Raw genomic sequence first — 25,187 nt, forward strand, 5'->3', positions numbered from 1 at the left:
CCTGGCATCCGGTTCTCCCCCCTGGCCTCTGTTTCCACCCCCTGGTGTTCGGCTTCCCCCCTGGCCTCCCCTCACCGTTTACCTGTGAGGAACAGCCTGCAGATAAGATCACGATGCTAGCGATCTTTCCACTGCTTTGGAGCTGTTTCCTCCGCGATCCTGTCTCTGACGTCAGAGGAGGGGCGGGACCGCGGCAGAGGAAACACGGTGCGGGTAGGCCTGGGGGGGAAGCCGGACACCAGGGGAGGCCAGGGGGAACACGCAGGCCTTCCATGGGGGGGAGGGGTGTCTGACCAGTCCTTCGGGGGGGGGGGACAGGTAGGCAGGCAGGCCTTCAGGGAGAACAGGCAGGCAGGCCTTTAAGGGGGGGACAGGCCTTGAAAGGGGGAAGACAGGCCTTCAGGGGGAGGTGCAGGTTTCAAGGGGGACAGACCTTCAAGGGGGGGCAGGCAGGCAGGCCTTTGGGGAGGATGCAGGCCTTTAAGGGGGGGAAAGCCTTCAAGGAGGAAGCAGGCCTTCAGAGATGGTGGCACATGCCTTCAGGGGGGGACAGACAGGCCTTTAGGGGTGGGGTGCAGGCCTTTAGGGGGAGGTGCAGGCCTTTGGGGGGGGACAGACCTTCAGGGGAGGGGGCCCTGTTGTAGAAGTACACAGAGGGAGGGAGGGAGGAAAGGGGGGGTTCAAAGTGAAGTGCATATGCCAGAGTTTGGGGGTAAGAAATAATGGGTCTGAAAATAGAGGAGAGGGAGAGAGATGATGTACAATGGGATTTAGGGAGGGAAGAACAGAAAGGGAGAGAAGTTGGACACAAGGGATGGTGTGGAGGGGAGATAGAGATACTGGATAGGAGGGTAGTTGGGAAGAGAAAGGAAGAGATAGTGGACCCTGGGGTGGTGGGGAAGGAAGGAAAGATGCTGGATGAAAATTGAGAATCCCTGGTCTAAACAAGGACCACTGGTATTGTAATGATAATCCCACATTGCTCCTAGTGACCCTGGGCATGTCAATCCCCCATTTTCCCAGACATTAGAGAGAGTGGAGCCCACTGGGACAGATAGGGAAAAATGCTTGAGTACCTGAATGTAAACCAAATAAGCTATAAGTAGTAAATAAAAAAATACATAAATAAATAAGGGGAGGAACTTTTATACTAGTTTCTATATTTTATTTCTACTGATTTTTCTTACTCAAGTACTACAGCTCTCTATGGTCCATATCAGCTGCTGTGCTTTTACCGTACTGAATGAATGTTATCCTTTTCCCTGAGCAGCCAATGCAGAGATTCTGATAGAATGGCTGTAGGGTGAGCCAAGACCAAACCTCATACAGGGAGGGAGTAAATTCTGGATGAGACGTAGCTAGTGTGTGTCTGAGAGATTCTGGAGAAAAGAAATTGAAGATCATTCATATGAGAGGTAATTGAAAATGCATCAGAACTGGAATGCTGCCCTGATAAATTTTGGAAAAAATCATTGGGATAAATCATGGACATATAGGTTTATTTATTATAGTACCCCTCATTTTTTTAATATTCATATCCAAAACATTTAGAGACATATGTAAGGTAAAATAGTGGATTAATATGTCAACAGTTTAGGAAATAAGGACAAAAATGTATTAACTAAAACCTCCACCCTTTGTGGAATTTTTTCAATTATTAAAGCATTGATTAATACATTTTGGAAACTGATTTTAAAATGAAGCATTTGTAAACAAAACTTTCTTAAGTCTCTGGTATTGTAAAGCTTTGCATTTCAACAGAGGATTTGAAAAGGGAGATATTTATCCAGACTACACTATTAGGGAAGCTAAGGAATTATTAACAAATCAACAAATGACAAAATTTCAGCAAAAAAAACAACACCACACACAACAACAACATCTTGGAAGTTCCTATTCATAACTAAAGACTTGTCACCTGTGGCAAATGTATAGCAGTAATCATGAGGCTGTGGGAAGTGAGAATGGGGAGTCCCAATTGGCGAGGTGGGAGGTGAGAATAGGGAGTCCCAATTCTTTTTCTTCTGTTCACCAGCATCCACTTGGAAAAGAAATATTGAAAATTCTTTGAAGCAATACACCAATTCTGTGCTTAATAAATCCATGCCAAAAATTAAGGCTCATCAGACTGCCATTTCTTGAGTCTTGTAACAACAAACAATTTTTATATATAATGCAATAATGGAACAGTCTGCTGGAAACAGGAAGCATTAAGATCCTAGCAGAGCTTAATATTAAATGTGAATATTCCACAGAAAGAAAGGCAATAATTTACAAACGTGATGGTCCCTGAACGTAATCTTCATTTCTTATGCTGAAAGCTGAAATGTTGTAAGATGTGACAGTAAAGCTATTGAAAATACTGGACAAAGAATAATCCGTAGCTTTCTAGTTATTGGCTGAAACATTTTCAGGATGTCTCTAGTAGCCTTTTAATTTGGTCTATTCCTTGCCAGCTGTAGAAACTCCAGGTAAATTATTCCCCAGGGCTCCAGCATATAGACGTGATCGCATTGGCCACTTCTGTAATAGAGACAATATGCTGAGAGTTAGCAGGATCACAGATAGGATAATCAGATAAGCCCTATGAACATAAGCATCTTTCTCTCCTCATGACATCTCAAAGTATTCTAGGGTTTCTGACCTTATTGTAACAACTGTTTTCATAGAAGAAGCAAGATTGCTTTGGCATTGCAACTAAAATACCAAGACATGATGTAAACGAGTGATCATTCATGGAGAAATAGTTATCAACTTAATACTGTAGTGTAATATCACATTGCTTTAATCAAATACACCACGTTTTAATGAGTAATAAAGCTGTTGTCATGTGAAAAGTTGACTTTTCCAGCAAATACATAACTATAAAAACTAACACATCAATATTTAAACCAGGGGTGTCCAACCTGCGGCCCAAGGGCCGCATGCGGCCCAGTGAAATATTTTGTGCGGCCCCGGTCGAGGGCGATGCAGTGTTTTCCTCTGCTGCCCCCAGGTGTTTACTGTCTTGCCGGCTCCCTCCTCTGTCTTGCTGCAGCATTTGCATGTTTGTGTGGCCCCAGAAACATTTTTTTCGGCCAATGCGGCCCAGGGAAGCCAAAAGGTTGGACACCCTTGATTTAAACCCTACAGCCATTGTTATTGGTTTTCATGTTAACACCAGGTGTGACATTTAAATATTTCATGTATATTCAGTATTGCTTTCCATAGAAGTGGCAGCACTGATTTATATGCAGCAGTAACTGTCACTATTATATTATGGCTAGTCAAGGATATTCAGCCACTATGTAGCTTAATGTAGGCCTTTTCCTGTGCCAAGTTAAACTGATTATCACTGGCTAGCCATATAATTAGGTGGAATGTTCACAGTGGCATAGTAGGGGGGGACGAGGGGGGCAGTTCACCCTGGGCACCATCTTCCTAAAAGCGCAACACCCCTCCTCCTCTCCACTCCGCGTGCCACCCCCCCCTTGCCTTCCCCTGTACCTTTTTTACTTTCCTGGCAAAAGGTTGCTGCCTGTGTGGGCATCAGCGCTCCTTCTAACATCACTTCCGGGACCCACGCCTAGGAAGTGCTGTCAAAGGGCAAGCCGACACTGACGTGGGCATGCTACTCACGCCAGAGAAAGGAAAGGGGTGCGTGTGGCAAGGGGAGTGGGGGAGGGGCACCACCACCCCGGGTGCCGCTCACCCTTACTACGTCACTGAATGCCCATGCTCCGCCTGGAAGTATCCCAATGGTGTTGAGGTGAAATATCAGAATTTTTGCTGTGTTCTAGCACAATCCTCCTTTAGCCAGTGAAAATTCATGGATATGACATTTATATGTTTAGCAGCCTAGAATACGAGGGGGCCGCTGAAAAATTAGCCCATCCAAAAAGAGAATGATGTGGAGCTGTAAAACTTACAAATTATTCCACATTTTTCTTGACACTTTTTGTTTCGTGTCATTAAAACTAAAAGTGTCAAGAAAAGTGTGGAATAACTTGAAAAGTTTTATAGCTCCATATCATTCTCTTCTTGACTGGGTTGAGAACTTTTCAGCGTCTCCTCGTAGTACTACACAGAAAAGGCGCAAAAAAGAATGGAAGTGAGGCAAAAACCTCAAACAGTTTTCAGAAGACTGTTTATGAGGATCTAGCTAAGCCACTTTGGGTTACATTTAAAGGTATTTAAGGAACATAGGGAAGTTCTGGAGCTTTGCTCTCTGACCTTTTCATGCTTCTTTACAATTTGTTCCAGGGAGCTGGAGCTGGAACGATGTGGTTCCTCTTCACAAACATGAAAGTACGAGGGGCCCCTGAAAGGTTGTCAGCCCAGCCAAGAAGAGAATGATGTGGAGCCGTGAAACTTACAAATTAATCCACACTTTTTGATACATTTCATTTCATATCATTGAAACAAAAAGTGTCAAGAAAGGTGTGGAATAACTTGTAAGTTTCATGGCTCCACATCATTCTCTTCTTGGTTGGGCTGAGAACTTTTCAGCATCCCCCTGTAAGGAGGCTTTGAACTACAGGTAATTATTTTGACTTCTTTTGTGAGAAAATTAATAGAATTCATTCTGAAACAGAGGATGGTGCATTTTTTGGAATCCAGTGGATTACAAGATCCAAGGCAACATGAGTTTACCAGAGGTATGTCCTGTAAAACAAAAAAAATCAATTTCTTTGAATATATGAAAACCCTCTGGGGACAGGGGAATATTTGCTGTACCTGAATGTAACACCTTGAGTGCAAAATAAATAAACTGAGTGTTCTTGGGAGTACGAGTGTAAAACTCATTGGATCAGAAACTTGTTGAATGAGATGAAAGGTAATAGTAAATGGAGTTCATTCCAAGGAAAGGGTATTACTAATGCGGTGCCGCAGTGATTCATCTGTGGTCTAGTTGTTTTCAATAAATGGCCTTGTGGAAGGGTTACTGGAAAGGGTTGCCTTTTTCTAGGTGATACCAAAATCTGCAACGGGGTAAATACACTGGATGATGTACAAAACATGAAGGGGATATATAGCAAAGCCTAAGGAATGGCCTAGAGCAGTGTTTCCCAGCCCTTTTTAAGCCCAAAGCACATCAACGTTCTACAATATGTTTCCTGGGAAAACATCCTCATATGACTCATGGCAAATTGAAAAGCTAGGGAAGCACTTGAAAGCCCAATCAGAGACTGGAAAGACTCATAGGAGGAAGCTCAGGATGGGGGATGGGATGGGGTGCTCTGTGAGACGTATGTGCAACACAAAGCAAGGCTTGTTTATCTATGCCCTTCATCATTCCTGTTCATTCCCACAATTTTGGGTCACTGCCCAATATTGAGTAACTGTGGTAGCTGCTTGCTTTACAGTAAGTTTTAAGTAAAGAAGGAAATTGTGAAATCAACAAAAAAAAATGCAGCCAGTCTTTCAAGGGAGCTGGGGCCTCATGCAGCTCCGTATCCTCCCTGCTTGCGGGTTTTGCAGTATCTCTCAATATTTTCTTCAGCCACTTCTCCACTCCAAAAATGTAACTGGCAGTACAATTTACCAGGTGAATTTGTTGGGATAGATATACAAGAAATGCTCAACAAATGCAAAAATTATATTATTTTCTCTTAGTCTTCCTAAAATCCATTAGTAGGACCTCTCAGCTCCTCTTCAATCATTTTCTGGGATCTAAAATGACACTTCATATAGTCTAAGAGCTTGTGAGTTCCCTGAAGCTAGAGGAATGTTTTGGGTTATCTCCCAAAAATGTTTTCCCAGTAACACAACTATTTCTAGATGCCCTCATCCCAGAAATCTCCACTAATCATAAGTCCATAAGCAATTATTTTTATCTGACATAGGACTTCAGTAAAATACCTTATCAGCCAGTCTTCTTCCCCAGTTCTCTTGACTAGTCATAGGCTCTGTGCGAGGGTCTTTTGGAAAGTTCTCACCCAACCAGCAAAGTTGGGGCAGTCTCCATTGAAGGCTATACACTTAGTCCAATGATTTTCCACTTTTTTTTGCTCCATTGGAAAAATATGGAATGGAAAAAGTGGAAAATCACTGGACTTAGAGGGGCATAATTGAAAGGGACGTCTAAGTCTGTTTTCTTCTAACTCACAAGTTGTCCAAAGTAAAAAAACAGCCTAGGACACATTTTCGAAAAATATGTCCAAAATTTTTTTTCTTTCGAAAATCGTCTAACTATACATCCTGCCGATCTGATCGTCCAAGTTGCTAAATCATCCATCTTTATACCAAATTTTCATCCAAGTCAAAAACGCCTAGAACAAGCCTTGTTGGACGTGGGAGGGATCTGCAAAGTGATGGACTGAACACCCAGACATGGCACCTAAATAGTGGAGTACCTTACAGGGCACTGCTGTGAACTTCACAAAAAGGATGCCATGTCATCATCTCACTACAGCTTCCTTATAGGTCATGGTGAGCCCCCCAACCACCTCAAGAATCCCCTAGACCCACTTATCTACCACCCCAATAGCCCTTATAGCTGCAGGAGCCACTTAAATGGCAGTACAAAAGGGTTTTGGGGGTGTATAAGGGAGTGCATATTAGAGAATGACACGGGGAAAAAATCTGTCCCCGTCACCGGCCCACCATCCTCTGCACCGCCCCGTCACCGCCGTTCCCTTCACCGCTCCGTCACCGTCACCGCCATCCCTTTCACCGCCCCGTCACCGCCACTGCCATCCCATTCACCGCCCCGTCACCGTCCCCGCTGCATCCATATAAGCCTTAGTACTGTAATATTTAGCTTATTCCTTTCTTATAAATCAAAGTTCCTGCTGCTGAACTAGAGAAAGAGATGTTCAGCTGGCAGGGCTTTGTTTATAAATTTTTATCAACACAACTAAAGCAAAAAATAAATAGAATTTTTTTTCTACCTTTGTTGTCTGGTTTCTGCTTTCCACATCTTCTCATTCAATTCCTTCCATCCACTGTGTGTCTTCTCTCTGCGTCTTCCATTTGCTGTTACTGTGCCTCTCCCTTAACACACCCCCCAATTGGTCTAGCACCCATCTTCTTCCCTCCGCTCCCGCATAGTCTGGCATCTGTCTTCTTCCCACTCTGTCTTCCACATTTCCCTTGGGGGTCTGTTCCTCTCCACCCTCCTTCAATGTCTGTTCTATTCCTTTCCACCACCACCCTTCCCTCCCTCCTTTACCATCTGTTCCTTTCTACCACCCTTCAGCTCCTCTCGCGTGGCCTATCTATCTACCTTCCTCCCTCTTATTTTCATGGCACGTTACAATGTAATTTGTGCAAGCCACTGGAGCCTGCGAGCTCGGTCCCTGTCCCATCCCCACAAACCATCTCGCTTCTGTGCTCCTATTTTCCCCATTTCTAATATCTCCCCTATGTATCTGCCATTGCCCCCCCCCCCCTGTGTCCATATACCATCCCCATGGCATGTCCCCTTTATGTCTCTGTCCCTATGCCTCATGCACATAATTTCACCTCTTTCTGTTACCTTCCTGTGTCCAGATTTCCCCTATCTTCCTCTTCCATACCAGTGTGTCTCTTCTTTTCAACCCCATCTAGCTTTTTTCCCTCTTTCTTCCTCCCCCCACCCCCCTCTGCTTCTAGCATCTGGCTCACCTGCCTGTCCTTCCCTTTCTTTCCTGCTGTGGGTTTTTCTTTCCATCTTCATCCCCTTGGCCCAGAATCCTTTTCCCTTTCACTCCCTCCTTCCAATTTGAGCCGGGAACACTAGCGATCGCACGGTCCCCGCAGCCATTACCTGCCTGCCCAATCGATCCTAGTGTTTAGCCAGCTCTCTCCCTTCTCCTCACCTTAGTTTATAGGTTTTCTTTTTCGGCGACCTGCACGCTTTCCCAAAGAGCCGCGCACGCGCGGCTGCTCATTGTTCAATCTTCTGCTCTGCTGCAACTTCCTGTTTCCGGTTGCGTCAGAGCAGAAGATCGAAACTGAGCAGCTGCGCGTGCGCGGCTCTCTGATAGCGTGCGGGTCGCCGAAAAAGAAAATCTACAAACTAAGGTGAGGAGAAGGGAGAGAGCTGGCTAAACACTAGAATCGATTGGGCAGGCGGGTGTGAGCTGCGGGGACCGCGCGATCCTTCATGCCTCACTGCGGGGACAAGACCATTCACCGCCCCGCGGGCGGTGAATGGCCTTGTCCCCGTCGCCGTAGCGACTGCTAGTTTTCTTCCCCATTTTCGGCGGGTGACCCGCGGCTAAAATGCAGTGGCCGCGGGTAAACCGCCACCGTGTCATTCTCTAGTGCATATGTTTAAGTATCAATGCAGTGATTACAGAGGCTTATGGGCATGGGTCCTCCTCTCCATGGGTCCCTAACCCACCCCCAAGACAGCTTAAGCTGCCTCTGTGCTGGACGACTAGGCTTTCCTATGCCAGGCTGACAGGTGATGACAGGCAGGAGGCTGAATTTTAAAAGTGTGATTATGATTTTTATGGGGTTGGGGGGGTTGGTGATCACTGGGGTAGTGTGTGGGGGTTTGTATTATGTGTTTGTAGTGCCTATCTGGTGACTTTAGGTGGTTTTTTGTGACTTAGACCATGTTTTAAATGGTCTAAGTCACAACGTCCAAGTTTCGTCTATGCTGGGCTATATAACTTTCGGTTATACATGCTGTACGACTAAGTCTAAGCCAGCCCATGACCCTCCCAACTCCCACCCTCAACACTCCTCCTGAAACGCACCGTTTAGCTTTGGTCATTCAGCAGCACTATGAAGGCCTGGGTCATTTAGAAATACATCCAAAACCCGTTTTCATTATCGGCACTTGGACGTATTTTGACAGTGTTCGTTCAAGTGCCAACTTAGGCCAGATTTTGGACATTTTTCTCTTTCGATTATGAGCCCCTAAGTGTATAGCCTTCAATGGAGACTGCCCCAACTTTGTTGGCTGGGCTGAGAACTTTTCATTGGTCCCTCATATAGTCTTCCTACAGGTGAAGAAAACACACATCCAGTTTCCCTGTTCTTAACAGGCTTTTGGCAGAACCTAGCATATGAAACCTCACAGCAGCCATTTGATCCTGTCATGAGACTGGCTGGAAAAACATAGAAATACACAGGTCTGCTCCTAAATTCATTTATTTCTTTTACCAAGGCTTGGGTTCACCCTTCACTAGGTCTTAGACTCCTAACTTCTCAGATTTCAGACAGCTTCTATGAAGCAGGAAAAGAGGGGGGGGGGGGAGAGAATTACAACTTTCCTTTTAAAAGTCAGTCAGTCATTTCTATATTTTAATATAGTGTAAAGAAAGGAAGAGTAGTCTTCACAATTCAGACTTCAATATTATTAATGATACACAAGCAAAAAATGTAAATAATTAAACCACCAAATAATCATCCAATAAGGCTAAAACACAAGAGAAAATATCCAGCTGGATCTACAGGAGTAATACTTGAGGATCTCAAGCGCTCACAGCTAAAGGCCCGTTGTATATCACAAGCCAATAACCAAAAAGTGAGCTATCATTGGTCCTGTATATTCTCCTATTTTCTCATATTCTCCTATTTCAAAACTTATTTGCAGATTTGCAGATATTATGATGTACTAAGTTTTCATCTATCGTAAAGTACTTTCTTATTCAGGCATTATGAATTATGAAGTACTTAGCTTCATGACATGACGACGGAAGATCTCCGTTTCGCTCACAATAAGGAGCTTCGTCAGGAACGGCACTACAAATAAAACAAAATAAAGCTTAAATGTAGATTTTATATATATATATATATATATTTTTTAGCATGAGAACTTACATTCCTACTCGCTTTACTGAATACATAATGACGGAGCTAACGGAAACACACATTTAATTTTTAGTAATTCTTAAAAAGCTTCTAAAAAGAGGCCATCAAGTGCATTGTTTTTTATTATTTATATATTTATAATTATATTTATAATTTCAACTGTATTTGAAAATGTCAGGTGGTACTTTTTATTTTTTATCATTTATTGATTTTTCATTTCTATTTCTCAACTTCTTACACCTCTCAACAATACCAGGCGGTTCTTAATTTTTCAACTACTTACTACTCCCAATAATATCGGGAAATTCTTATACTACAACTTGATTTTAAAGACTCCCAGAATTAAAATTAGAATACTCTTCCAACATACCTGTGTGTGCCAGTAGTATATAGGGTTTAGAATTAAACCATAAAGAAACAGTCTAGTGTCACGGCCCGATAAGACAGCCCCTTTAGCCGTCGTTGTCGTCTATCAACCTTAGCCCAAACCAGCGGGATTAAGTACTAGTTCGACGGCGTCTGACATCACATCCGGAAATTTAATGCCGGACTCCAAAAACCCGGTTTTTGGACGGCTAAAGGGGCTGTCTTATCGGGCCATGACACTAGACTGTTTCTTTATGGTTTAATTCTAAACCCTATATACTACTGGCACACACAGGTATGTTGGAAGAGTATTCTAATTTTAATTCTGGGAGTCTTTAAAATCAAGTTGTAGTATAAGAATTTCCCGATATTATTGGGAGTAGTAAGTAGTTGAAAAATTAAGAACCGCCTGGTATTGTTGAGAGGTGTAAGAAGTTGAGAAATAGAAATGAAAAATCAATAAATGATAAAAAATAAAAAGTACCACCTGACATTTTCAAATACAGTTGAAATTATAAATATAATTATAAATATATAAATAATAAAAAACAATGCACTTGATGGCCTCTTTTTAGAAGCTTTTTAAGAATTACTAAAAATTAAATGTGTGTTTCCGTTAGCTCCGTCATTATGTATTCAGTAAAGCGAGTAGGAATGTAAGTTCTCATGCTAAAAAAAATATATATATATATATAAAATCTACATTTAAGCTTTATTTTGTTTTATTTGTAGTGCCGTTCCTGACGAAGCTCCTTATTGTGAGCGAAACGGAGATCTTCCGTCGTCATGTCATGAAGCTAAGTACTTCATAATTCATAATGCCTGAATAAGAAAGTACTTTACGATAGATGAAAAATTAGTACATCATAATATCTGCAAATCTGCAAATAAGCAAATAAGTTTTGAAATAGGAGAATATGAGAAAATAGGAGAATATACAGGACCAATGATAGCTCACTTTTTGGTTATTGGCTTGTGATATACAACGGGCCTTTAGCTGTGAGCGCTTGAGATCCTCAAGCATTACTCCTGTAGATCCAGCTGGATATTTTCTCTTGTGTTTTAGCCTTATTGGATGATTATTTAGTGTGTTTCACAGAAAACTTGAAGGTTATTGAGAATAAATAAACCACCAACAAACTCCCAAATTGCTAGCAGTGATATCACATCATACCCATCACACCTGTTTAAAAAAGGCAACTGATCTAGAATGAAAGAAAAATGTATTCCTAAGATGGGCCACTGCATGCAAATTTTAGATAGAAGCCCCAATAGCTGGTGTCCTAGATTTCATTTGCAGGAATGCCTTATGATGCGCTTAGGTAGTACTGGCCACATCTGAGAAAATCTGTACAAGGAGCTGCTGAAAAGTTCTCAGCCCAGCTAAGACGAGAATGATGTGAAGCCATGAAACTTACAAGTTATGCCACACTTTTCTTGAGACGAAAAGTGTCAAGAAAAGTGTGGAATAACTTGTAAATTTCATGGCTCCACATCATTCTCTTCTTAGCTGGGCTGAGAACTTTTCAGCAGCCCCTTGTAATTTCTGACCACAAAAAATAAAATCATTTTTAAGTACCTTTCTATGAAAAAAGAAAAGTTATCTGTCATGTTCAGAAATAAGTAAAAGTGTAATAAATTGCAGGGGATCCCATATCAAGTTACAAGTGGCCAATATACTGCATAGGCTTGTACAAGTACTCCACAACATGGAGAGGATTTCTTGTTGAGATAGTAATTCTATGATACAATATTAGGAAGCTCAACTATTAAGGGCTCCTTTTACGAAGGCACGTTAGCAGTTTAACGCACGCTAAACCGCCAGCTGCGCCAGCAGCTACCGCCTCCTATTGAGCAGGCGGTAGATTTTCGGCTAGCGCAGGGGTTAGCGTGTGATTAAAAGTCACTAATGCAGCTTCATAAAAGGAGCCCTAAATGTTATAGATAAAATTGATCTTATGAGTTGGCTTAAGAATCATGTAAAATATTTTCATTGGTACATTTCTTTTTTTTTAATTATCTTTATTAGCAACTGCAAAGGGATATACAACCAGGATCAAAGGAATTATAAAACAGACAATTTTAGATCAATGAAGAAGGACAGTAGAAAATTAGGAAAGCAATGGTTATGTACAAACTATTCTATTTTTAAATTAGAAGGGAGAAATATTTATTTATTTATTTATTGGATATTTAAGCCCATCCTTCCAAAAGGTCCAGAATAAGTTACAAAATGACATTCTCAATAACATATAAATAAACTAAAATACAAACATCTTCATAAAATAATAATTTAAAACAAATTGTTGTAAATTAAAACTAAAATCACTCATCAAATATCCAAAAGATATAGAATTCAAAATAAATAAGGTTGTACAGACTTACAAAATAAAAGCAACTCATCTAGAGACCAAATAACAGAAGGAAGCTCATTTCAAAGCGTCATACAGTAGGAATAAGCCTATTTATAAGTCGTTTCTAGATTAAACGGATTTGCTGAGAGGATTCAGAGATGCTTCTCTCTTAGGGCTCCTTTTACAAAGGTGCGCTAGTGGTTTTGGCCTGCGCTTAAAATGCCCCGCGCGCTAGCCGCTACCGCCTCCTTTTAAGCAGGCGGTAATTTTTCGGCTAGCATACATTAGTCCGGTGCGTGCGCTAAAAACGCTAGCGCACCTTTGTAAAAGGAGCCTTTAGTGATCATACAGAAGGTACAGGATTATAAACTAGCAATTTTTCAGATACATATTCAGATACAAACTGAAAAAACACCATGAATTCCTTCTCTCACACCAAGCAGCATCATGGGGTAAAGACCTAGAACAATTACTTTTGCCCTCTACTTATGAGGAATTTAGGAAACGTCTAAAAACACACCTGTTCCTAAAACATCTAGACAACTGATCCACTTATCTCTTTCCTCTCAATAGCGACCTATTGTCCTTTTGATCACTTTTCTCCTCAACAATGAATTTCCTGTCTAATTACTTCTCTTTCTTCTTCCCCTCTTGAAGTCAGTCAATTTGTACCTTTGCTTAATCTTTTGTAAACCGCATAGAACTTCACGGTATTGCCATCACTGAACTGAAAATCAAAAATACCAAATACCCAATACAACCCGAACTAAAACTCCTAGGACTTACGATAGACAGATGTTGCACAATGCAGCCCGAGATCAACAAAACAACCCAGAAAGCTTTTTTAACCATGAGAAATCTCCGCAAAATCAGAAAATTCTTTGACCAAGCACAATTTAGACTAATCGTCCAATCCCTAGTCTTAGGTCTGCTGGATTATTGCAACTCCCTATATCTTCCTTGTCCAGCCACTATGATAAAACAACTCCAGACCATACAAAACACCGCCCTCAGATTGATCTACTCACTCAAAAAATATGATCACATAACAACTGCCTTCTTAGACTCTCACTGGCTACCCATACAAGCACGAATCCAATTCAGATTCTACTGCCTGATATTCAAAGCATTACACGGCTCTTCCCCCTCCTATCTAAATAACCGCTTAAACCAAATCTCCACCTCAAGACACAGAAGAACCTCGAACCCTTTCGCCTTCCCCCCACTCAAAGGCACACAACGCAAGAAAATGTTTGACAACCTTCTGGCAACACAAGCAGCAAAAATCAACCATTCCATCTCCAATCTTATGACAATATCAGACAACTTCAAAACATTCAGAAAAGAAATCAAAACCCTGCTTTTCAAAAAATTAATCCAAATATCTTAACCCCTCCTCTTTTACCTCCAGAAGACTCACCTACCTTCAGATAACCTTCCCCCAAATTACCCACCTTAACACCTTCCAATTAAACAAATACCATAAATAGATTGTAACCTACCCTCTCTAACTGAATTCCATATGTATTTTTCATACAGTTCTTCACTGTCAGTTTAATTTCCATCCTATAAATTCACATATAATTTTTCTTTTTTCAACCATCTTTATTTTATCTTCTTTATTAATTTCCAGGTACTTTAGTTAGATTGTGAGCCTTCGGGACAGTAAGGGAATTTTTTAAGTACCTTCTTACTTCTCATTTATAATCTTAATGTATATTTTCTTCAAACCGCTTAGAACCTAACGGATGTAGCGGTATATAAGAAATAAATTACATTACATTACATTACATATATATAAGCTGTTATTATTATTATTATTATCCTGGAATTATTGCATGAAAAACTTTTAGCAAGCCACGCTAGCGGGGTTAGCACGTCAGACATTTCATCCCGCGCTAACCCCTGCGGCAGCCTAAAATCCTAACGCCTTGTCAATGGAGGCATTAGGTACGAGCGCGGCAGGCGGTTTAACGCGCGGTATTCCACGCGTTAAACCGCTACCGCGCCTAAATGCCAATACTAAAGCCTTAAAAATATATCTTTTCTTGACTGGAAGCCAATGTACAGAGGCTAGGACAGGAGAGATGTGGTCAAAGGTGCCAAGATTCAAACATAAGAAAATATAAATCCAAAATTAAAATGGAAAAAACAAGAAAAGCCATACTGGGTCAGTCCAAAGGTTAATCTAGCCCAGTATTCTGCTTCCAACAGTGGTCAATCTAGGTCACAAGTAACTGAGTAGCATCTTTCCACATGACTGCCTTAATAGCAGTTTATGGACTTTTTGCTCTCGGAATTTGTCCAAACCTTTTTTATAATCCAGATGAGCTAACTTCTTTTTACCACCTCTTGCAGTGAGGTCCAGAGCTTAACTATTTGTTGACTGAAAATATATTTTCTAATCTAATCTAATCCTTAGATTTGTATACCGCGTCATCTTCTAATTCAGAAGACTTGGTTTACACAAAAGATTGAAGACGTGGAGGGACATAATCAAAAGATACGTTTAAGTTCGTTTTGGGCCTAAGTCGCTAGTCACCCAAAGTCAGACATGGAAAAAGTCAATTTTCGAAAAATACGTCCAAAATATATATTTTTTGAAAATCATCTAATTGTACGTCTAGCCATCTGATCGTCCAGACCACTAAGTCATCTATCTTTATACCCCATTTTCATCCAAAAATTTGTCCAAGTCAAAAACGCCTAGAAAAAGACCTTTTGGATGTGGGTGGGGTCAGCAAAGTGATGGACTGGACACTCAAACATTGCACCAAAGTAGTGGGGTACCTTACAGGGCACTGCTGTGAACTTCACAAAAAGGGTGCCACATACACATTTCACCACAACAACCTTATAGGTTATGGTGAGCCCCCCCAGAACCTTTTAGACCCACCTGTCTACCACCTCAATAGCCCTTATGGCTGCAGGTGCCACTTATATGGCAGTACATAAGGGTTATGAGTTTTTTGGGGGTGCACATGTTTCAGTGGTTAGAGTGGCTTATGGGCCTGGGTCCTCCTCTCCATAGTTCACTAGTCCAACCCCCAGACCACTTAAGCCACCTCTGTGCAGCTCTACTAGGTTTTCTTATGCCAGGCTGCCAGGTGCTGATGTTCTGGAGGCAGATATTTGACATTTTTATTACAAATTTTATGGCGGGGGAGGGGGCGTGTCAGTGATCACTAGGGGAGTGTGTAGGGGTCTGTACTTTGTCCCTGCAGTGGTTATCTGGTCACTTTGGATACCTTCTTAATAATTCCTAACATTCTGTTTGCTTTTGTTTGTGCTGGTGCAGCACCCTGCGGAATGGGATGATTCATCACAGGATGTTTCATTGCAGCCGTGCAGAAACAGCCATGCTGAATTGTCCCACAAGAGTATGAGCTGGAAGCCTCAGGCAAGCAAACTCCTTCTCCGCAGGGCTCACTTCATTGATTGGGTGCGAAGAACCAATACTATGGTGGTCTCTCTTAAATAAAACATGAGAATTTGTGCAGCTCTCCCCTCTCCAGTGTCAAATCCCAACTAATCACCCTCCCTTCCTTCCTTGAATCCATCTCACCGTGCACTTGTAACTCCAACAGCCTGTCACAAGGATTTCTCTCAGCCTTAATTAAAGATCATTGTTTCTGGCACCTCCTACTCCATAGCATCACTCTTCACAACTCCCATTTCCTTCCGTGACAAAATGGGAAGGATAAGTGCAGGGTTTCAGCTTGGAGATATCCATAACCCTTCAGTGGCAGAATGGGTTGGGTGTGTAGGGAGCATCGCTCCCCAAAATGCGGAAATGGCACAGATCATGGACAGGGAGGGGGAGGGAAGAATTTTGGGGTGGGGGGGGAAATTGGTTTGATAATGAACTTTTAAAAATGAAACAATTAGTAAGACGATTGGAAAGAATTTGGCAAAACATGGGAAAGCTATCAGACCAGAATAATTAGAGATTGAATATAAAAGCTTATAAACAATTGATAAAAGAAAAACGTAAAGCATTTTATTCATCCAAAATTGATTCATTAAATATGGGCTCAAAGGGTATTAACACAAAAGAACTGTTTAATTTGGTTATGAATTTATTTGATACCACATGTCACACTCACCCTGTACATAACATGAAAATGCCTTCAGCAAATGAGTTAGCTCGATATTTTGATTCAAAAATTAAAAATTTAAGAAATGTTTGCCCGACAACAGATAATTATGAATATCAAACATCTAATATGCAAGGAAATGCTGTTCAAGTGGACATGATTTGGAGCTCCTTTCATGATTTAGATTGAAATAATTATACCAAACTATATAACAAGTATGTTAGATCTTACTGTATTTTGGACACTTGTCCACCGGAAGTTATGAAGGCAGCTCCATTAGATTTTAAACTAAACTTGCTAATTCTTTTAAATGATAATTTAAAGAATGGAAATTTTTTTACTAATAATGGTCATATTATAATAAATCCGTTTCCAAAAAATCATAAAGAATCTTTAGAATTAATAACTAACTATAGACCAGTAGCATCTATTCCATTTTTCTGTAAAACAATGGAGGGATTGGCCCATTCTCAATTAATGGAATATCTCGATCAATTCTCTCTTTTGCATGAATCTTAGTCAGGTTTCAGACCTTTGTTTAGTACGAAAACAGTAATTGCGGCTATTCTGGACAATTTACGTTTTTTGTTCAGGAAGGGTCTCAGTGCCTTAATCATGCAATTTGATATGAGTTCTGCATTTGATTTAGTGGACCATGAAATACTGTTACAATGTTTAGATGCTATTGGCATTAGAGGAGCGGTGTTAGATTGGTTCCGGGGCTTCCTTACATCACGCACATATCAAGTTCATTTTAATCTTGACTACTCTGGCACTTGGAGTAATCCATCCGGTGTTCCGCAAGGCTCACCGTTATCCCCACTGCTTTTTAATGTTTATATGTCATCTTTAGGAGTGCAGTTATCCCAGTTGGGGATAAAGTTATTTAGGGCTCCTTTTATCAAGGTGCGGTAGGCAGTTAACGCGCGGAATACCGTGCGTTCAACCACCTGCCACGCTAGTCACTAACGCCTCCATTGATGAGGCATTAGTTTTTAGGCTTGCTGCGTAGGTTAGCGCGTGATGAAATGTCCAACGCGCTAACCCCCGTAGTGCGCCTTGATAAAAGGAGCCCTTAGTTATGCAGACGACTGTTTTTGAAATTATTCCTCTGTTTTTGAAATTACCTCTGTTTTTGAAATTATTCCCAAGGCAACAGAAGTATTGGATTTGATGGCGCAATGGATGATTGAATTCAGGTTGAAGCTTAACTCAGAAAAAACAAAATTTTTCATCGCTTTACCTCATCCGATTGACACCAACATATCATTGTGCATTAATAAATTGAATTATCCTGTTCAACCTACTGTTAAGATTTTGGGTGTAATATTGGACCAGGGATTAACAATGAAGGACCAAGTGAATTCTTTGGTTAAAAAGGGTTTCTTTGCTCTTTGGAAGCTCCGAACCATTAAGGTATATTTTGATGTTTCATCATTTAGAATTCTGGTGCAATCTCTTATACTGAGTCAACTTGACTATTGCAACATTGCTTATTTAGCAATTTCTCAGAAACATATGCACCGATTATGGATAGTGCAGAATACAGCGGTCAGGTTGATCGTTGGATTAAAAAAATATGACCATGTGACACCCTTTTATCGGGTGTTGCGTTGGTTGCCAATGGAGGCGTGCGTGACAGTTGTTTTTGTTTTAAGGTTCTATTTGGTCTGACTCCTAAATATATAAATGAACTTTTTTCTTTTACAACTAATAGATATAAAAGAACTTCACATTTGATTTTTGCTTTTCCGCCTGTTAAAGGATGCAAACTTTAAAAATATCATCAGCATCTTCTTTCATATCAAGCAGCAGCATGGGGCAAAGATCTAGATCAATTGCTCATTTTTACTGAAATTTATGGGGAATTTAGAAAACATCTAAAAACACATTTATTTCTGAAATACTTAGGTAGTTAATTTGTAAAAAATTTATACTATGTTATTATCAGATTTTAGGGGCTTTAGCCATTGGTTCTTACTCTCTAATTTCCTTCTGCTTTTATTGTATATCAAATGTATTTTAAATTGTGTAAACCGCATAGAACGTCACGGTTTTGCGGTATATAAATAAACTGTTATTATTATTATTGGTTTGTTTTTTATAGCATGTTCATTACAGCATGTTTCATGGGATGAGTCAGCACTGAATCAGCTTTGATGAAATGGCCACAATGAATCATCCTTGACCTGCACCCTGAGCAGCATTGATCCCAACTATTCACCTTTCTCTATTGAGAGAATTAGCTGTTTAACCATACTATCTGTTTTCTATCTTTTAACTAGCTCCCAGTCGAGAACAGAACATTACATCCTTTCCCATGGCTTTTTAATTTTCGCAGGAGTCTCTCATGGGGGACTTGTACAAAAGCTTTCTGGAAATCTAAACTAAACTAAACTAAACCTTAAGTTTATATACCGCATCCTCTCCATGATTATAGAGCTCGGCACGGTTTACAAGAGCTTAATAAAGGAAGGTATAACACATTGGGTTTGGTGGTTGAGTATAGGGTGAGGAGAGCATTATATTTTTGTGAAAAGCCTAGTTTTCAGGTGCTTACGGAATAGTTAGAAGGAGACCTGATTCTGTAGTGGGGTAGTAAGGTTATTCCAAAGCCCTGTGATTCTGAAGAAGAGAGATTTTCCCAATTTTCCCGCATAGAGGATACCTTTTAGTGAGGGGAAGGATAGTTTAAGTTTTTGGGTGGGCCTGGTGCTTGTTTTCAAAGCAGATTGATGTTTAAAATGCATAAAAAACGATTCATCTGTTAAAAACATCCAAATTCTGATTCTGGACAATAAGAATTTGGACATTTCACACTATAGTTCATCCAAATAGCAAGGGGATGTGGGTGTTTTTTGGCAGGACTAGGGAGGACCCAAAAGTAAGGCATCCGACAGTTGTTGTTTTTTTTTGTTGTTGTTGTTTAGTCTCACTTCTTGTTACCTTGCTAAGAAGTATATTGCTTAGTTCTCAGGATTTCCACAATGAATATGTTTGAGATCTAGTTGCACGCAATGCAAGTAGTGAATGCAAGCATATGTCATTAAGGTGATCAGGTTACCCTTTCTAGAAGGAAGACTTTTTTGGCAGTTCTGGTTTTAAAATTACATCCCAAAGCAGTGTAGTATTTGTAGTCCATGATTCTATCCATTGAAATCAATGCTGCAGGTACCACATAGTGCACCTGGATGAGGCTGGCAGAAATGAGCTTTCCTTGTGATGCACTAAAATAGGAATGCCCCCCACCGGTGGGCAGTCACTCCCATCAAAATATAAATTAATTAACGAAATATATAAAATATAAAAAATGATCTGCCAACACCCACCATACCTTTTTTAAAAAAAGTTTGGCAGGAAAGGCCCATTCCCTCCTGCCACACACACACTCCCCTGCCATCCCCCCCCCCCCACGTACCTTTTTCATGAGAGATTGTAGGAGGGATGCCCACTCCCACCTGCCTGAAGGTCTGACTCTTGAAAATGGCTGCCATGCCCCTGCCCAGTGCATTCTAGTATGCACTGTGAGGGGCCTAAGGCCATGATTGGCTCAGGCACCTAAGGCTCCTCCCCTGCCGGCTCAGCTGATCAGGGATTCCCCAGCCATGATCAGCTCAGCTGACAGGGAAAGTAGCAACGGCAGAGAACTTTTAAAAATGTTTTGACATGAGGGATGGGGGAGGAGCTCTGCTAGCGATTGCTCTTCTGACTGAACAAGTGCCAGACACAGTTTGTCCCCCTCTTTTACCTGGCTGCTCAGCATGAATAGCGTGCATATAACTTGCATGATAATATAATATTTTTAAAATTCTCTATACATACAGTATCTTGTGAAACTTAAGTGTAAATCCATTATTAGACATGATGCATCTGCTCTGTTTGAATAGCTGGTCCTAAGGGAGGGGGGGGGGAGGGGAGTATTTTATAAGGCATTTTCCCATGTGCAAAGCACATTTTACACACAAGAAAGGGCTCTTTTAAAATAGACTGCTTTTACACATGTAAAATTCTTTTCAGTTTGCGCATAGGTGTTACTGGGGATGTAGTTTGAGTGGAGTAGACATGGAGTTTTGATGTGCACTCATATTTTATAAAATATGTGAATCTACACACACATTTACACCTTTTTTGGAGCAGGCGTAAATTTGTGTGTAAGGATGTGTGCATCATTCGGGGCTTGCTCTGGGAGCCTATTTTAAAAAGGCAACATAGGTCACGGGGACACCAGGAAATTCTTTTTCACTGAAAGGGTGGTTGATCGCTGGAATAGTCTTCCACTTCAGGTGATTGAGGCCAGCAGCGTGCCTGATTTTAAGGCCAAATGGGATAGACACATGGGATCTATTCACAGAAAAAGGTAGGGGAGGGTCATTGAGGTGGGCAGACTAGATGGGCCATGGCCCTTATCTGCCGTCTATTTCTATGTTTCTATGTTTCAGGGGCTGCCTCAGTAGTACACAAATGCTGATGCCGAAATTGGCAGCTTCTGTGGGGGAAAGGTTACATTTATACGTGAGCTCTATGCATGCATCCAAGTATTTTGTAAACTATGCATCGCATTAAAATGCAACCTCTGTTCTTCCCAAAGTATGCCCTTGTAATGCTTACATGCAGATCACATAATAGTAGGCACACATTTTCTATATGCATAATGTTATTGTGTTGTGTTATTAAATATTTAGATAATACTCCGTAGTGTATGTAACATTTAGACACATACATGTTTTAATTTTGCGATATAGTATGGGTGTCACAAAGCAAATACAGTATTGCTTAAGGGCAACAGTTCTCAACCCAGTCCTCCAGGACACAATCAGTTTTTCAAGATGCTCACAATGAATATGCATGAGATAGATTTGCAGAAGTGGAAGTAGTTCATGAAAATTTATCTCATGTCTATCCATTGTGTTGCAAGGACTGGATTGAGAATCCTTGTTAGACGGGTTCATGTGCCAGGTCCTATTACAATTGACGCTAACCTCTTTTACCTTCATAGGATGCAGATAGCCAGGTCCTCTGAGTATCTGTAGACTTTCTGATGACTGCTGGTCCTGGTCTAAGGTTCGGGTGAGGTGTGCGATATAGCTAGTAGCCAGAACCAGTACATCAAGCTTTGAGAGCTTGGTGTCTGGAGGAACTGAAGGGAGTGCAGCCTGCAGAGACAGGAATGCTTGGCGTAAAGTTTGAACGCGATTCCTTTCCCGGGCGGCATTTTCCGGGCACTGCTTTGCTTGACTCAGCTTCAGGTTTCCCCTGTGCACTTCAGCCTAATAACCAAAATAAAACAGCAAACTTACCAACGTTCATCAAAGTGCTTTGTGTAAAACATCTGGCAGAACTGCAAAACATCAGCAGCATACCATACAATGAATTTTCTCCTCCTGACACTGGTCTGTACCTAGGATCTAGCTGCTGCTTTCTGAATTTGTGGTTGCTGTGAACTCCCCCCAACAGCTCATGCTCTGGCACCAAAAGAGAAGCTCCAGCCTCACCCCCAGCTTTCAGCATTCTAGGATGGGATTCCCCCTCACATTTTTGAACTAGAGGAGCTTTCTTAATATTATAGTGTAAACCTAGGCTGGGATCAGTGCCCAAGAGGTTGCAGTGCAGTGTGATGATCTGATCTAGAACTGTAAGACCAGAAGAGAAATAGTTATGACCAGATTTCAGCCTATCTTTTATTAAATTTATATTATTTCATTGTAAACCACTTTTCATACTTTTGTGAAAGGTAATGTAGTAAATGAATAAATCAAATCAAAAACTTATGAATTTTTTTTTTCCAACATGCAATTTTGAGTGGCTAATTACTTAATGCACAGAGAGCAATATTTAAGATCATAAACAGTGTATCATGCCCACACACAGTCTGCCTAGCTTCTCTATTCTTTCATAACGTCCTATGAAACGTTTGCCATTCTTAAATTCAACAGCAGCCCCATAGCATATTTTATACAAGTCTTTCATACACCATTTTTCCTTCCTGAAACTGTAGGAAGTCATATCCTATGCCTATTTCAGTATTCCACAAGTACATGCCTTGCAGAATTTCTTCTTTTATGGCAGGAGGAAAGGAGGGCTTACCATACATTCACTTGAATCATAAATGTATACCTAAGTGCATGGTTAACTTTCTTATAGTTAAAGCCATTCTAAGACTTTGCCATTTAGGTATCTCCTGTGGAGAGAAACTGAGATCTTTAAAGTTATGACTTTCCTTCACAGACTGCCCTCCCCCTTCTCATACAATATTAAAAAGGCTCTGCTGGTAGTCTTCAAAGTCCATTCTCCCACAGCCATAGCTGTACAGTTCTATATGGTTGTTGCATGTTGAATTGAAATAAGCCTGCTTACTGTTTGCTGACTGTCCATTTGATCCTGGAGTTTAATCTTCTGTCTTGAAGGGTGCTGGGATTTTCCCTGGTTGGTTCTCTTTCTGTTCTCTCTTGAATAAGATGCTTTGGAAGAGCACATTTTACAAGCCTGAAGGTCTACTTGGCTTTCACCTGTGCCTGCAAACAAATTTTCCATTGTCCTGTCCAACTCACAACTTCTTCAGAAATGGCACTTTATTTTCCTTTGAGCACAGTTTAAATAAAACTATGTCCATGAGGGAATCATTTCTTTGTTCTCATTAGCAGAAAAAGGCAAAATTGGAGAGAGAAGAGGATTCCTAAGGAATAATTTATAGCCAAACCTCTGAGGCGTTGCGTCCCCCAAGCTGTGTGAATAACAAGAGAGAAAAAGGGAGAGCACTCTAAGATAGTTCCTTATCTGCCTCAGACATGTAATGAAGGAACTTTAAGGCTGGTTTTGCTTGTAGTGTTATCTAAGAAATAATCCCACGCTCCAAATCCGCCCCTTCCTTAGTACTGTCCTGTAAAACTGAAAGGTGGCAAGGATAGTTAATTTTACTTCTATTCTTTCCGTATCTGGGACTGAGAGATTCTTGTCTTGAGCAAAGTTGTGTTGTCCTTGTCATGGGCAAAAGAGTTCCTTCCATGAGGGATGTTCACCAAGAGCCCATTAGTATGATATAAGTAATTCACCTCCATGAGTTTCATGCAATGCTTGCTGTATAGTAGTCACAAGCTTTGTTAATTAGCTATGCACACCCAGTTTGGATTTCAAGAAAAGTGGCTAAAATGGCAAAAAATTCAGAGTAGATTAATTGCCTAGTGGTTGCAGTATAGTGCTGCCTGATTCACCAGTTCACTTCGGTGAATCGAGTCAAATTGATTCGTTGTCTGAAAAACAAACTGGCCTCACTGATTCAGTAGCCAACCACAACCCCCTCCCCTTCCCCCCAACCTCCTAAAGCAGCAGCAGCTGCAGTGGTGGCCTGTCAGAAGAGGCAGCGCTCTGAACAAGTTGCATGTGGCCTGCCTCACTAGGCCTTCCCTCTGCTGCATCATCAGTGATAAAACTGATGATGCAGCAGAGGGAAGCCCTGACAGGGCAGGCCATAATCAGCCTGTTCACAGCCAGCCAACATCACTCCTGCTGCTGCTTTGGGAGGCCCAGAGGTATGTCAGGTCTCATGGTGGGAGGGTCGGTGCTGCTGCACATGGGGATGGGAGGGAGGGAAAGCTGCTGCACAGGGGGATGGGTGAGAGGGGAAGAAAGATGCTGCACATGGGGGAGAGAGAGGAGAGCGGAAGAATTGTTAGGTAGAGGAAGGGAGAGATGAAACAAAAAGGTAGAAAGGGGTGGGAGGGAGAAATCCTGCATATGGTGGAGGGGATGGAGACATGCATGGAGAAGAAAGAGGAAGAAATGTTGGACATAGGGTAGAGGGCAGGGAGAGATGGTGCATGGGGAGAGAGAAATAAATGTTGCACATAATAATGGAGGTAGAGGAAAAGAAAAATGCTGCATGAATAGAGAGGTTTGATGCAGGGCACAAGGCAGGGAAGAGAGAGAGATGGTAGACAGTCTGCAAGAAACAAATGTTGGATATGGCAGTGTAAGGTAGAAAAAATAATTTTATTTTCTATTTTGTGATTACAATGTCAGATCTGACATGTCCTGCTAGAGCTGGTGTTAGAGAGCGAGAATGAGCCAGGATCTAATAAAGAGAGAAAACCTATTTTTTATTTATTTTGTTTATACCACAGTTCTAGTCATATTTTTCTAATTCTTAGATCCAGCAAAATTAATCATATCTTTCTACAGTAGCAGGGGCATAGCCAGATCTGCCCATTTGGGTGGCTCCTGCCCACTCCCACGCTCACCCCATACATTTTTAGGTGATTTTGTTTTTTAACCTTCCCCTCTGTCCCTGCATCTATGTCTCTGACCGCTCTGAGGGAGACTGGGGAAGTGTTTCATAGAAAGATGAGCACAGAAGATTTAGAAGCGAGTATTTTTTCAAGATTTATCTTGGAGATATTAGGAATGCCACCATTTTGAAGTCTGTCTCTGATGATCTCCCAGCTGTACTCATCATACTTGAAGGTGCCCATCTATACCCACAGCTGTGGTAAGCCTTACCTCCTGAATTGCCACGCCTTAGTAAAAGGGTCTCTAAGTTTACTCAGCTTGGCACCAATCTGGAATGTTCTGCAAAAAAGGTAAATGTCAAAATATCGATGTCTTAGTCACATAAGCAAAGTATAGTATTTTCTATACTTTTCTGGCA

At 41.2% G+C, this 25,187-nt stretch overlaps 2 protein-coding genes across 4 annotated transcripts in view; one reads left to right on the plus strand and one right to left on the minus strand.

Moving 5' to 3' along the window:
* SLC5A6 (solute carrier family 5 member 6) overlaps positions 1 to 25,187 on the plus strand; it is a 268,897-nt gene that overhangs the window by 228,942 nt on the left and 14,768 nt on the right. The gene's annotated exons all lie outside the window — the stretch shown is intronic.
* LOC117356731 (transcription factor 23-like) lies at positions 1,488 to 23,659 on the minus strand. Its single transcript, XM_033936351.1, has 3 exons — positions 22,901 to 23,659; positions 21,535 to 21,813; positions 1,488 to 2,523 (listed from the first exon to the last, which is right to left on the minus strand). Exons 1-3 carry the CDS (start codon positions 23,075 to 23,077, stop codon positions 2,443 to 2,445), a joined length of 537 nt encoding a protein of 178 aa, XP_033792242.1. The 5' UTR covers positions 23,078 to 23,659; the 3' UTR covers positions 1,488 to 2,442.

This window comes from Geotrypetes seraphini, chromosome 3, assembly GCF_902459505.1.
Source record: "Geotrypetes seraphini chromosome 3, aGeoSer1.1, whole genome shotgun sequence".
NCBI classification, from domain to species: domain Eukaryota; kingdom Metazoa; phylum Chordata; class Amphibia; order Gymnophiona; family Dermophiidae; genus Geotrypetes; species Geotrypetes seraphini.

Excerpts from the sequence above, each read along its gene's own strand:
- LOC117356731 (XM_033936351.1), bottom strand. The coding sequence starts at position 23,077 with ATGGAAAATTTGTTTGCAGGCACAGGTGAAAGCCAAGTAGACCTTCAG. Across the intron at positions 21,814-22,900 it reads AAATGGACAGTCAGCAAACA|GCTGAAGTGCACAGGGGAAA; the intron begins GTAAGCAGGCTT and ends TTTGGTTATTAG. Across the intron at positions 2,524-21,534 it reads GCTATCTGCATCCTATGAAG|AAGTGGCCAATGCGATCACG; the intron begins GTAAAAGAGGTT and ends TCTCTATTACAG.